The 13,360-nt window shown below is 34.6% G+C and overlaps 2 protein-coding genes across 3 annotated transcripts; one reads left to right on the top strand and one right to left on the bottom strand.

Annotated features, from left to right (window-relative positions):
* Positions 1–1,605: 1,605 nt before the first annotated feature.
* LOC137808107 (homeobox-leucine zipper protein HAT4) lies at positions 1,606–3,498 on the top strand. The gene is made up of 4 exons (XM_068609057.2): positions 1,606–2,037; positions 2,238–2,548; positions 2,643–2,722; positions 2,818–3,498. The coding sequence occupies exons 1-4, from the start codon at positions 1,629–1,631 to the stop codon at positions 3,146–3,148; spliced, it is 1,131 nt and encodes a 376-aa protein (XP_068465158.1). The 5' UTR covers positions 1,606–1,628; the 3' UTR covers positions 3,149–3,498.
* A 7,124-nt stretch (positions 3,499–10,622) lies between these two features.
* LOC137808106 (hydroxyproline-rich glycoprotein family protein) lies at positions 10,623–12,633 on the bottom strand. Of its 2 annotated transcripts, XM_068609056.2 has the most exons (2): positions 10,795–12,633; positions 10,623–10,692 (listed from the first exon to the last, which is right to left on the bottom strand). In XM_068609056.2, the coding sequence occupies exons 1-2, from the start codon at positions 12,519–12,521 to the stop codon at positions 10,680–10,682; spliced, it is 1,740 nt and encodes a 579-aa protein (XP_068465157.2). In that variant the 5' UTR covers positions 12,522–12,633; the 3' UTR covers positions 10,623–10,679. The 2 variants fall into 2 exon arrangements, with proteins under 2 accessions (XP_068465157.2, XP_068465156.2); XM_068609055.2 differs by having other exon boundaries at positions 10,623–12,633.
* Between the last annotated feature and the right edge of the window lie 727 nt (positions 12,634–13,360).

A 13,360-nucleotide genomic window follows, 5' to 3' on the forward strand; every position in this document is an offset into this window, starting at 1 on the left:
AGTTGGAGTATTAAATGTTTTGTACATCAGGTTATATTTTGGTACATTACCAAATGGATTTTGGTTTTGAAAAGTCAGATATTGTATATTTATGAAGTGTTGAAGAAAATTTGAATTTATTTTAAAAAAAATGTATGTAAAGTGTAAAAACGTATAACATAGTTTAATAGTAAAAATGGTGAAAAGGGGGAGGGAGGAGAGAAGAGACGTAAGGTATTGTGGCACGTGTAGTGCAGAGGCATGTTGGTTCATGTGAGTGTGAGTTGGGGGCAGGTTTTTTCTTCCACGCTTTCTTCATTTTCGCTCCACGTGAATACCAATCGCACTTGTCTCCTCTATCTCTCACCTTTCTATTTCTTCACTTTCGTAACTCCATCCTCATAACAATAATAATAATAAAAAATTGAAAAAAGAAAAAAGTGAATAATTTGAAGCATTGTGTGATGATTTAAGCAAGGTGGTAAAGGAGGAGGAGCGTTTTGGTGGGACGCGCGGGCGGTGTGCGTGGGAAAGGAGGAAGAAAGAAATGAAGTAGTGTGTTTTGTTTTGATTTAAATAAAAATTTGAAGAGTGACAGGGCACAGGGTGTGAAAGAAGAAGAAAAGGAAAAGTTAGGGAAAGCGACGTTGTTGGCTGGGGGGAAGACCCTCGTGGTGATCGCATGGGTGGAGATTTGTGTGTCGCGTAGGATAAGGGATAATAGGGACCCACCGAGGGACAACCCAAATATAATGAAAAGGTTATCTGTTTGGTTCCAATCATGACCATTGGCTGTGCTGATTTTGATGGATGTCCAGGGATGATGCTCATCATGCCTGTTCCTACCTCTGACATTTTACCTCAGCCGTTGATGTAGCAACTCATTTCACTCCTGGCCCAAATCTTCAGGTGCCACCTGCCCCACCCTGTTAAATGCTCAAGATTTCTTGCGATTTGCCACCCCACACTCTATCCTACCTAAACCTAACTCCATTTATTTTCCTTTCTACAATTTTATCAAACTCCTCATAAACTTACCCACATTCCTTAATTCATAAAATAAAACCACTATTCATTTATTACTTTTATAACATTGCACATGTCTTATCACCCTCGCTACGAAAACTTTAGAAAAGGAAAACCAGTCTCGTCAGCCAAAAAATGTGACATGAACAATGATGTGATGTATATAGTTATCGTCCTATCACAAAACCTTTCACAAATCTTCTTTCTCTGCCTGATGGCTCATTAGTGTGAAATAACAAACTTCTTTTTCTGAATTCAAATTTTAAAAGGGGATATCGTTTTCGTGTGTTTTTCCTGGTTGTGCTCCACTACTGGTTTCGTTACGTATTTAGGGCACAGTAAGAAAAAGATGGTATGTTATAGTGTAGGAATTTTTGATATAATGTTTGAGTGGTATTATTATTCAGCGGTCAATGGAATTAGTTGTGGTGTTGTGGAGTGGGACTTATCCAATGGTGGAAACTTAAGATGGCGTGAAAGTTATCCAAAAAGATGAGAGTGTGAAAGTAAAGTTATAATAAAGTGGAGTTTATTTACCAAATGGTCAAAGGTAAAGAATAAAGAGGTTAAGGAGGGGAAGAGAGAGAAAGCAGGTGGGTTGTATTATTTTGGGGGCAAATGTCATGATTGAGATAACTGGCCTTGCTGACATAAAGTCATCATTGAACTTACACACTACTCCCACCCATTCTCTCTCCTTTCTATATAACCTCAACCCACACGGCCCCCCTTCCCACTCCAAAACTCCCCTGCTTTTCATTCATTCATTCATCATCCCCTTCTCTCTCTCTCTCTCTCTCTCTCGAGCTCAAACTACATCCCTCTCTACCCAACTTCTTCAGCCGCTAAATTTTATAAAGCTAGAGATGATGGTTCAAAAGGAAGATTTGGGTTTGAGTCTGAGCCTCAACTTCCGTCACAATATCCCAAATCCTCAACATCTTACACTCATCTCCTCCTCAACTCATTCATCTTCCCCTTCGGCTTCAAATCCTTTTAAACCCTCTTGGAACGACCCTTTCGCCTCTTCGGGTATGTCCTAAAATTCCTCCTCTTTCCAAAAATAAAACCTTTTTCCTTTTTATTTCCATGCTTATAATGTTCCAGATCTGTTCAAGTTTATCTCTTTATTTCCTTTCTCTCCACATCTGTTCAAGCTTTATTTTTCATTCGCTTTTTGTCCCCATATGCATGACCCTCAAATTTAATCATTTTTTTTTGTGTTCATCCAGATCGAAACTCGGACACATGCAGAGGCGAAACCCGATCTTTCCTCCGCGGAATCGACGTGAATCGGTTACCTTCGGCCGTGGACATGGAAGAGGAAGCGGGAGTTTCGTCCCCGAACAGCACCGTCTCGAGCGTGAGCGGAAAGCGGAGCGAGCGAGAACCCAACGGTGAAGAACACGACATGAACAGAGCGTGTTCCCGCGGAATCAGCGACGAAGAAGACGGCGAAACCTCAAGGAAAAAACTCCGACTCTCCAAAGACCAATCAGCTATTCTTGAAGAAAGTTTCAAAGAGCACAATACCCTCAACCCGGTATGCTTAACAGAAAACCACCTTAATAAGTTATTATATTTTCTGTAGTACTAAAACAAAATTGCTAACGTTAATTAATTTAATGATTTGGCAGAAGCAAAAGCTGGCACTGGCAAAACAGCTAGGCCTTCTACCAAGACAAGTTGAGGTGTGGTTCCAGAACCGGAGGGCAAGGTTAGTTTACAAATTATACAGAGCACGAAATAATAACCGGTTTTAATATAAAGTTTATTTTTTATTAAACGTGTTCCTTGTGAAATTAATTTCAGGACTAAACTGAAGCAGACTGAGGTGGATTGCGAGGTGTTGAAAAGGTGTTGCGAGAATCTGACGGAGGAAAATAGAAGGTTGCAGAAGGAAGTTCAGGAGCTTAGAGCACTCAAACTTTCCCCTCAGTTTTACATGCAAATGACCCCACCCACCACACTCACTATGTGCCCATCTTGCGAGCGGGTGGCTGTTCCGTCCTCCGCCGTTGATGCCGCCACACGTCATCATCCCATGGCCCAGGCCCAGACACACGGTCGGCCCATACCCATTGGGCCGTGGGCTTCGGCTGGTCCCATTCCGCAGCGGGCCTTTGATGGTTTCCACCAGTGATGTGGAGGGAAGGGTGTGAATTAGAATTAATTTTATGGAGCTACTTCTACTGGTACTAGGGTGTAGGTGTGTACCCCAAAAAGAGAAAAATGGGGGAAACAGTGAGGAAGGGTTCGGAATTGTGCGTTCCGAAGTGCGATCTAGGATATGGTCATTAGAAGAAGGGATCTGGTGGGTCTCCAATGTTTTGTACCACTTTGACTCATCATCTTTTGTTTTGTTTGGATGACCTATATTAGTTAGGAGCTTTTCAGTTTTTAGTATTACTTAACCTTTTCCCCATGTCAAGACTAAACACACACTTTGTGTAAAGTGCAATTCTCTACTTAAATTATATATCTTTCTTTCCATACCCTATTTCACTATTTCTTTTGCTTTTCATCACGATTCCACTCACTCACACACCCCTTTCACCCTCGGATACTTTATTTTCTTTTTAGTATCTATATTTCCCAGGCATCTTATATCCACAACTTCCCAGGCATCTTAATAAACAAGTTTCTCTTTCGGATCATATTTCTACAATATTTTAACTTCAAACGTTCTTATTTCATTATTATACCAATACTTCACAATTTTCAAATGCTTTAAATCAGATTTATAACATTATAGTAAATAATCAACTTTTAATACGCCTTTCCTACATCTTTATCATGACAATGAAATAAAACAAGGGGAAATACGCCTTTCTTGGAAATAAAAGACGCTCAAGAATTACTTTCCAGGAAATATATATATATATATATATATATATATATATATATATATATATATATATATATATCACCACCATATTCATAAAAATTATAAAAAAAAGTAATAATTTAAAAATTAATTTAAAAAATTGTGTAATTACTTTACATGTTAGAGTGAGAAAAAAAGTGATTGAAAAAGTAATTTATGACGGCGATTTAAATGTTTATTATATTTTATAAATTTTTGTACACATCTAAATTTATGATCTCCTCTGTATTTTTAGAATAATTTAGTAGCTGTATTGGATATGTGTTGGTCAGCATCTATCTTCTGTTCTGTTTTCTTAGTCGACAGAGGAAATTGTTCACTGCTGTGATGGTGGGGCCTTCTTAAATCTTGGCTTTCAACTATATTAAAGTTTCATGTTTGTTCTTTGATGTGAAGTCAAAATTTGATGTATTGTTTGGAAAATAGTTATTCATCAATGCTTGAAAGATCCTTGTTGGGTTTGGAAGATTTGGTATGGATCATTACTTCTGGAGTTTTGGGCATATGAATAAGAGGTGAAAATAACTGTAGTAAAAAAAAGGGAAACGTGGATTTGAAAGGATTGATAAATTTCTCACTGTGAAATTAAATAATTGTGATTTTGATTTTGGGGGTGGGGCCCTGGAATGGAAAATGTAATTGGTTTCTTATTTTAAGGGTCAATTTAGGTTGTAGAGTAGCACTGTGACCACGCCTGTTCTATAAATAATGGTTTAAGAAATTTGGGTCATTATCAGCCCAAATAACAATGCTCTGTTTTTGTGCATAACATAACAGGCTCCCTGTTTTCATGGATTATGTTGATTGATAAACTCCAAGAATTGATATGGACAAACTCAAACATATAAAATCCAAGGATTGACCAAACTCACGCCTATGTTTACTATACTAATAAACTTTTATAATCCAATGATGCAACTTACTTATTCAATATCTTCTACAATACAATAAGATGCTGTCAAAATATCTACATGTTCATTGAATTAAGTGGACTTGATGAATTTCCAAAATATTCAACGTTAATTTCGTAAGGAAATCAAATGGTTGGCTTATTGTTTCTCATTTTGTGTCAACGCTGAATGTGACGTGAATTCTATTTGATTCACCCATATTTCTTCTCTTATAGGATTAATGCCATTTTCTTGGTGGGATTTATAAACATTGACTAAAGGCATTTTTATGGTAGAAATTGTGTATAAAATAGTACTGGGCTTCATGATTTCAGATGGAAATATTTGACTGCTTTTAGTATTTTAGTAAACAAAAGAAAATATTTTAGTGACCTAATTTTAACAATGTCAACTAAATGGATTAGCTCCAAATAGAAAAGGTTCAAAATCCAACCAAAGTAGCCCAAATAGAATTGTGTATTTTTCCTCATACAAACTCAAACCAACTTACCCGCATTGATTAAGAGTTTTGCAGATGTACTTTTATAGAAATTGAATTAAGTTGGATTATTGTAAATAAATATAAATATTTAATATAGTTAAACATTTAAAACTAAAACTTAAAAACCCACTTATTAAAACTACAATAACTTTGAATTAATTATGTTCTACATGGGTGATACCATATTTAATTTGTCTCATCTTAAAAAAAAATGATTGTGACTTTTAAAAGCATGAGTCCACAACAGTTTTGCTTTCAATGGGAAAATTGCTTTTCTTTTCCCTGCCAGTGCAAAACATGGGTGTTACTTTAGTTTGTTATAAAAAAGTATTGTTCTTATACCTAATTTACATTTTACAACAGCAATATACACAATTTGGATGTTAGTTGATGAAAAATATAGTGGCTTGTAAGATTATGATAGGGTTCATAAAGTTTATCAAACGCACACGTGTTTTCATTGGGTTTCTTGAGAAGTAGGAGAAACCATGTTCAAATATTATTTATGTGCTGTTGTACTTTGTTTTACTCTAGTTAAGTCCATGGCAAATCCAATAATAACAATCTCTTGCATTTGAATCGTTAACTTTGTTGCGTTCATTCAAGGAAATATATTATTATTATTAAGAGACAATGATGTATAATCCAAAAACTCTCAATAATAAACAAACTTATTCATTATCAAAAGATAAATTACGAAATGAATCTAGACTATTAATAACACCTTATTCGAACTACTACTACCTTTCAAATAACTAAATCAACATAATAATAATAATTATAATTATAATTAACAAATTAATAGCTTGAAGAAAATAAGGGATCATAAACCCCAAATTTGTAATTATTAGAGGAGTAACCAATTATAAATACACTATGCAAACACAAGTGAGAATAAGACTCAAATCCTAATAAATGTTCTAGCTTAAAGTACATGACCAGAACAAAAGTTTTAGTTTTGAAATATTTTTATTTCCTATTTTTACAAATATTTTTTAATACTTAAAAACATTTAAAATAGATGGTATATACTTATTATTTTAAACGTTTCATTAAATGTTGTTTTCATTGTGCAAAAAAATTGTTACATTTTTTAATTGCTTAAATAAAAAGGAAAAGAGGAAGTTTCGTTGTGTGTGTTGAAAACGAAAACAGAGATTTTATTTTGCAAATTTTTTTCCACTGTATTGTGTTCTCTTCTCTCTACAAGAAATAAAAGGTTTGAAAAATAAGGAAGAACGAAAACCATAAAAAAGGAAAGTAACACATACATGAATCCCAAGTTTGAGAACAGGTGTTGACAGTGTGGACAAGACGAGTTCTGATATCATATTATGAAGTAGACTTTAAGTCTAACTCAACCCCATAAAATCGGCTCATGAGATTGAGGTTCGCACCCACTTATATAAAATGAAAGACTCTAATCTCTAGTCGATGTGATCTCCAATAGTTGAAACTCCTTTTTGAGTTAGATCTCAGCAATAATCGCTTCAACGGGAAGTTCTGAGTTGGTGCGACAATCAGTTCGTGTTCGACTTGTTCAAGAATTTCAGAAACTCGCCGAAAGTGTGTTTTCCCGTTACAGAATCAATTTTGCTTTTTTACTCTCGTGGATCCAAAGGTAATTGTTATTATAACAATGTATTTCGTTTCATTGCTCATTGCTCTGTTCTAATAACCAATGCATGTTGTTTTCAAATTCCATTGTGAGATTAATTATGACTGATCTTGATTCAAAGGAGTGAAATTATACATAATAGCAGCTTTAGACTAATGTGGAAAACCAACGGTTTTTCAGTTGCAACAACCTTGGATAAACTATATATGCAGTAGCAGATATATGTCAGGTAATACCACTTGTTTTCGTTGCATCCTTCGTTTCATTTATTGTTCCAAGGGAGGGAATTGTCTTTGCTCCCCATATTTTCCAATTAAATTAAATTAATGACTATAGAAGATTTTGGATTATCGATAGTTCATAAAATTATATATTGTCAAACCAGTTGAAAGGGGTGAAGACAAAGAATAAAAGCTAAGAGCTTAACTATTAAAAATTGTAAGCTTAACTAAGATCTCAAACTATACTTTATCAATTGATGCATTGGATTTTCTTTAGAAGGATGTGCCTAAGAAATATTTTGTTTTCTCATCTTCTTGCAGTATGCCTTTTTTCCCTTGTTCAGCTCAGGAAAGTTCTCTATCTTCCAAATGTTATTAGATTTCATCTTAGTAAGGTGTCAAGATTATTTCCTTTATTCTGCTGATTTTCTTAACTCTAAATCTAATTTTGGATATTGCATATGGTCCTTTGGAGAATAGATTGAGAATCTTACCTGTGTAGTTTGGTGAGGGTTGTAGCAGAAGCATACTGTGCTATAAACCATTCTCACCCAAATTCACCAGAATTCTCTGCTGTGAAATAGCAATCCATACTTAGTTCTGTAATATCTCTATTAATTGAGGCAGTTACTTGATTTTTAATGTTACCACTTGCAAGTATAAGATGAGTGGTGGTTTATTTAAAATCAGTGCTTATTGTATTTATCTCCTCAATTTCTTTTGCCTGTGTACTGGTAGAGATACGATTCACACTTTACTAAGTTTACTTGAATGTTGAAGATAAAGTGTTGTGCATGAGAACACTTGTACTTTATTTGTGACTTTTGCATGTAGTGATCAATTTGTTTTGCTTACAGATGTTTATTTGGTTACATCTTTTACAGGAAGAGAAGTTTGTCCTTTTCTTCTTTTGCTATTTTGTTGTCCAAGACTAAAAGAAAAACACTTTGAATATATGTATTAAGTTGGTATTACATGATTGTGTGAAGCCTAATATTCTTATAATATCTCAAGAGGAGAGTTTTATTTTTGCATTTATTGTTTGTTACTAGTTTCACAGTGTTTCAATCAAATGAGTTAATTGGAAAACTTTATTTTAGACTTTTTGTATTTGGACTTTTATCTTCGATAGTTTCAATTTAACACTTGTTTAATATTAATTAATTCTTAAAGCCCGTGCACTATGTATATAAATTCTTAATTACCAGATAGTTTTGATTTTGTCTATCAATAAGAAAAATGCTTTAATTGTATATTCAGAGCTTTATTTAGATAGTATCAATACTGATTTGTAGGATCCATATTTATCTTCGTGATTCATTTTCTACTTATTTGCATAAATTTTGGGCTAAATAACATGCATGCAATAATTATGTTTTATTAAGCAGCAACACAACTTCAAAATGCAAAGGATTTTTTCTTCTTCTAATCTCTGTCTTAAACTATTAACTAAATTGAAATAGTAAAGTTGTATTATAATAAACTTGCAGAAACAGAAGCTTGTATTTATTTTCTGCATGCTACTTTATTAATAAGTTGAAACTTAAGGTTTTTATTATTATTATTATTATTTTTAAAATAAAGTATATTTATTATTATAAAATATAAAGCGGAGTTTTGCAGCTACTTTTTTATTTCTGGATAAGTTTGTCTTCACTATTTTTCTGTTTCTATTACTCAAAAACATTTTTTTATTTTATTTTTAGATTTATTTATTTATCTTTACATTGGTGGTTAGTGGGTATTGATGTTAGTTATCCAGAAATTACAGGTATTTCTGGTGATAAAATAGAGGAAAGCAAAGTATTGTGATTTTAAAAACTAATACACACACATATTGGAAGCCCATTCGCTATAACTAGAGACGTATATAATTATAGTTCAGTTGAGTATGAAAACATTACATGACGTTTACTTTTAAGTATTTTCTTAAGAAAAAAAATGAAGTTGAAAATATATTTGGTTGATTAAAAATTAATTATTTTCTTAAAAGATTGTTTAATTTTGACTCATTTATGTGTGTGATTCTAAATTAAAAACTTGAGCTTACTTATTTGAGAAAACTGTAAAACAATTTGTCGTAGATTGTTACTAGTGGAAATAAAATTCAATTATACTACCTCATTCTTATATGTTTAACTGTTCAAACCTTATTTTCACGGAGTTTCACTTGGGAAATTTATATAACCTTTTAAAGTAAAATTTTACTATACAAACAATCTCAATAAAAGTAACTTTTTTTTTTACTTACAACTCCTTATTAAACTTAGTAAGATTATTTAATAATGGACTCTGTTTTCAATAATTTTTCATATTATTTTTTCATAGTAATGGATCCTGGTATGATTTTGATTTACAAGAAGACGACGTAATGGTCCAAACACAGTTAAAATTAACTATATTTAGGAGAATATCTAAACTAGTAATATCCCGTAATTATAAATTTTTTATCAATCAAGTAGAATTTCACGTAGTAAGTTGAAATCTGATTATAATAAAATTGTATCACTTAACACAACTTTAATTCAAATACATTGAAGTCGTGTTACATTTACACGATTTCTTCATAATAAAATCATGACACACTGATATAACTTATCCATTTTGATAATTTTTTAAAATTTAACTTATTTGAGTAATTAATGTGTAAAATTGATCTTAATTGATAAAAATTCATCGATTACGCGGAGTTGAGAAGATTATTGCCTAAATATGATAGTTCTAGGCTAGGTATTCTATAATATTATGTAATTTACTGTGCATGCATTCAATAATGATTTAGTTTCATTAAATACTTTATATACACTCAAAATTACCTTCATGTTGTGATATAATTAATACCTTATATATAAAGAATGTAAATAAGAGTTGGATCACACAGGTATCATAACCGTGATATCACTTGTTTGTTTTTCCTAGATCCCGGTTACCTAAAAAGAATCGGGAATTAGAGGCTGACAGAACGAAATTGTTAGAAAGCAGGACGGAACAGTGCTGTCTTATTTTGTATCGACTGGGAACTTCAATTTGAGTGTCTATTTGATGAAACACTCTTTTCCTACATTGTACTTGTAAACTGCCCAAAATAAAGAACAACACTAATTGGGCCATAACATCCCTTTATTCATTTCTTTTTATGATGTACTTGCCAGCATAAGACAAATAGCATAATAGTGAATGAAGCCACAATTCCACTTTTCCCCAACAATGCTCAGAAACTTTAATGCTTTGTTTTTGATTCAGGGATGAATTTGAGATAAGAGTAAAATAATGGACTTGCGTCATATCCCCTCATTTAAACTCAATTTTTTGTATGACTTCTAATAAATTTAATCAACACTATAAAAATGTTAAAAAAAATTATTAACCTTTGTCTCCAACAATCTGTAAGTTGTAATTGGTGAATACTAATTCACTACAGTTACCTTGTACAAAGAAGAAATGGTGAAATCCGCATAAGGGCATAAGAAATTGAAGATATTGCAAGGCCTAAGTAATATGAGTAAATCTGTGTGTGCCATAAATGTTTATGGGGGAAGAGGAAAGGAGTATCCAATTACAACCTTAATCTGTGGAAAGAAACATCCTTATCAATTTAATTACATCCCATTTAATTAATGTAGTAAGCAGTAGAAGGATTTGATATGACAAGGATCTTCAATATTATTTACCTTGAAGAGTTTCTTGCATTTCTTGTACTCCTCTTGATAGACTCAATTCTCTGAAGCCTTATTTGCTCTCTAAACTTAGCTATGAACTCATCAGCCTTCTTATCCACATCTGGTCCTTCATCACCACTTGTTCCACTGAAACCCCCATCTATTTTTGAACTTTCTCCACCCTTCTCACCAATGATTCCTCCTCCTCCACCATCTTCATCCTCGCTTTCCGTGTCCTCTTCTTCATCTTCATCATCAGATTCCATGAGTACCTTGTTAAGAAAGCTTTCTTTCTCAGCTGCCTGTGACACCAGAGCCACGCTTGCATTCCCCATCAACTTGTCACTTCCAAACGACACCCTTTGCATGGATTGTTTTTCTTCATCCACTATTTTCCCCACCGGCATGTTTCTCTCATTTGTGAAGCTTCTCTTCAACTCCTTATCCAAGGAAGGTACGTTGAATGAAACACCGTACCTTGGCTTCATGGGCGCTGATTTCTGAAACATCATTGGTGGGGGTGGTGGAGGTGGAGGAGGACAAGATTTGTAGAACCCCTTCTTCCTCACTACATCCTCTGCGTTTTTGGCAGGTGATTCTGTTGAGAAAGAAGGCGCAGGAGACAATGAACTTGCTCGGAAAGAACGTGAAGTTTGAGGCTTTGGTGGGCGAGGTTCCACCTTAGAGAACTCAGGTTCCTCCTTTGAAGATTGATGGGTAAAGGCATCGTCAACTTCTTCCTGCTTGGGTTCCATTCTTCCTGATCTAGAACGCCATGGAATGGGAGAAGGAAGCACCACGCTCTCTTTCTTTTTGTCCTCGGCTCTTGGACCTTCAACTTCAGCATTTTTATTTGAATTGCTTGAAAATCTTTTAGAAGATGTTGACCTATTTAGAGATCGAACACCAACATCAACATCATCGGCTTCAACTTCTGCTTTTCTATTGGAGTTGCTCGAAAGCCTTTTGGAACTCATTGACCTATTTAGAGATTGATCATCAACATCACCAGCTTCAACTTCAGCACTTTTACTTGAATTGCTTGAAAATCTTCTGAAGGTTGTTGGCCTATTCGGACATTGAACATCAACATCAACAGCAGCAGCAGCACCATCAGCTTCAACAAATTCTGCTTTTATATTCAAATTGCTTGAAAATCTTCTAGAACTCATTGACCTATTTAGAGATTGAACATCAACATCTTTATCATCATCAGACAAGCGAGACTTCAAGCTTCGAATAGGCAGAAGCAAAGGCTTGTCCCCGCTCTGGTCATCAAAACTAGAAAGCTTTTTCAACGGTGGAGCAACCACAACAACAGGTTCGTTCCTCCGGTGCTGGTTGCTCCACGTTTGGACTTTGGTTTCATCGGACTCAGCCGGGCTTTCAGCCTCGTCCTCGAAGAAGGAAGAGACCTGAAGGAACTTGGAGACAAGAGTTTGAGCGGTGTCGAACTTTGAGTTGTTATTCTCTTTATCTGCTTCATTGTTTCGGCGACTGAAGAGGCCGTAAGAGATGGCGACCCCGACGAAGAGAAGGTGGAGGAGTTCCCAGTTTCTGGTGAGTAGTGATTGGTTGATGAAGTGAGGAGCTTGTGAGGGAAACAGGGGGAGAATAACGAAGAAGATGAGAAAGAGTGCGGCTTTGTAGAGGAAATGGTAATAGAATTTATCTGGGTCTTGTTGGTTGTGTTGAAAGGGTAACTTTTGTTGCTTGGTAGCGTGGATTGCAGCAGCCATTGGAGAAGGATGAGAGAATGTATGGTGAGAGAGAGGTGAAGAAGAAGAAGAAGAAGAAGAAGGGGAAGAGAGTAGTTTACTTGGAAGAAGAGGAAAAAAAGGTTAAGATGCAGCGTCAAAGACAAAATGTCAAGTCTAGCCTTGCCTTTATTCCTTTTAGCCCTTTCGGTTCTAAGACAAAGATGCTTTGCCTCCCTGCATTCTCACTCACTAACATAAACTTACTTAACTTCCTATATCATTATTCATTAACTGTTGCTAACAAACATTTCTAAATTCTGAAACTTCTGCTTTTAAATTTAACAAACTCACTTAGTTGAAGCTTTGTTTTTTCTTGAAATTTTTCATATCTTCAAAAGTTCTCCAGTGTCTTAAAATTCCAACCAAACTATACACCTTGAGACTGATTTGGGTTTGCATATTATTGAGGCACCTCCTAGACTTTCTGCTGCAACATGATCTGTTGATACTCTTTTTCTCCCAGTGTGAGCTGTTAATAATAGTTTTGGGCCACAGTCACCCAAAAAAAAAAAAAACTCAGGCGATACCTTTCTTAGCTTCCCTTTGGTTCTAGAAACTTTAATTTTCGTGGACATGCATATATCTTATTAATTTGACATGAAGAGAATAGTGCAAAATTGGCACAACTGAAGTGAGCTTTAATAGGTTTGACCAGTATTTTCCCCCAGTAGGTTGATGGAATAAAACTAATCGTAAAAAGAGTGAAATGAAAACAACAATTTGTTCAGGTGATGGTCCATTAAAGCAGATTTGGAGGAACATATGCACACGGTCCATCAGCATCGAATCGTTGCCTACATCTACTAACAGTTCCAAAA

This window comes from Phaseolus vulgaris, chromosome 3 (assembly GCF_051622355.1).
Source record: "Phaseolus vulgaris cultivar YP4 chromosome 3, ASM5162235v1, whole genome shotgun sequence".
Taxonomy (NCBI): domain Eukaryota; kingdom Viridiplantae; phylum Streptophyta; class Magnoliopsida; order Fabales; family Fabaceae; genus Phaseolus; species Phaseolus vulgaris.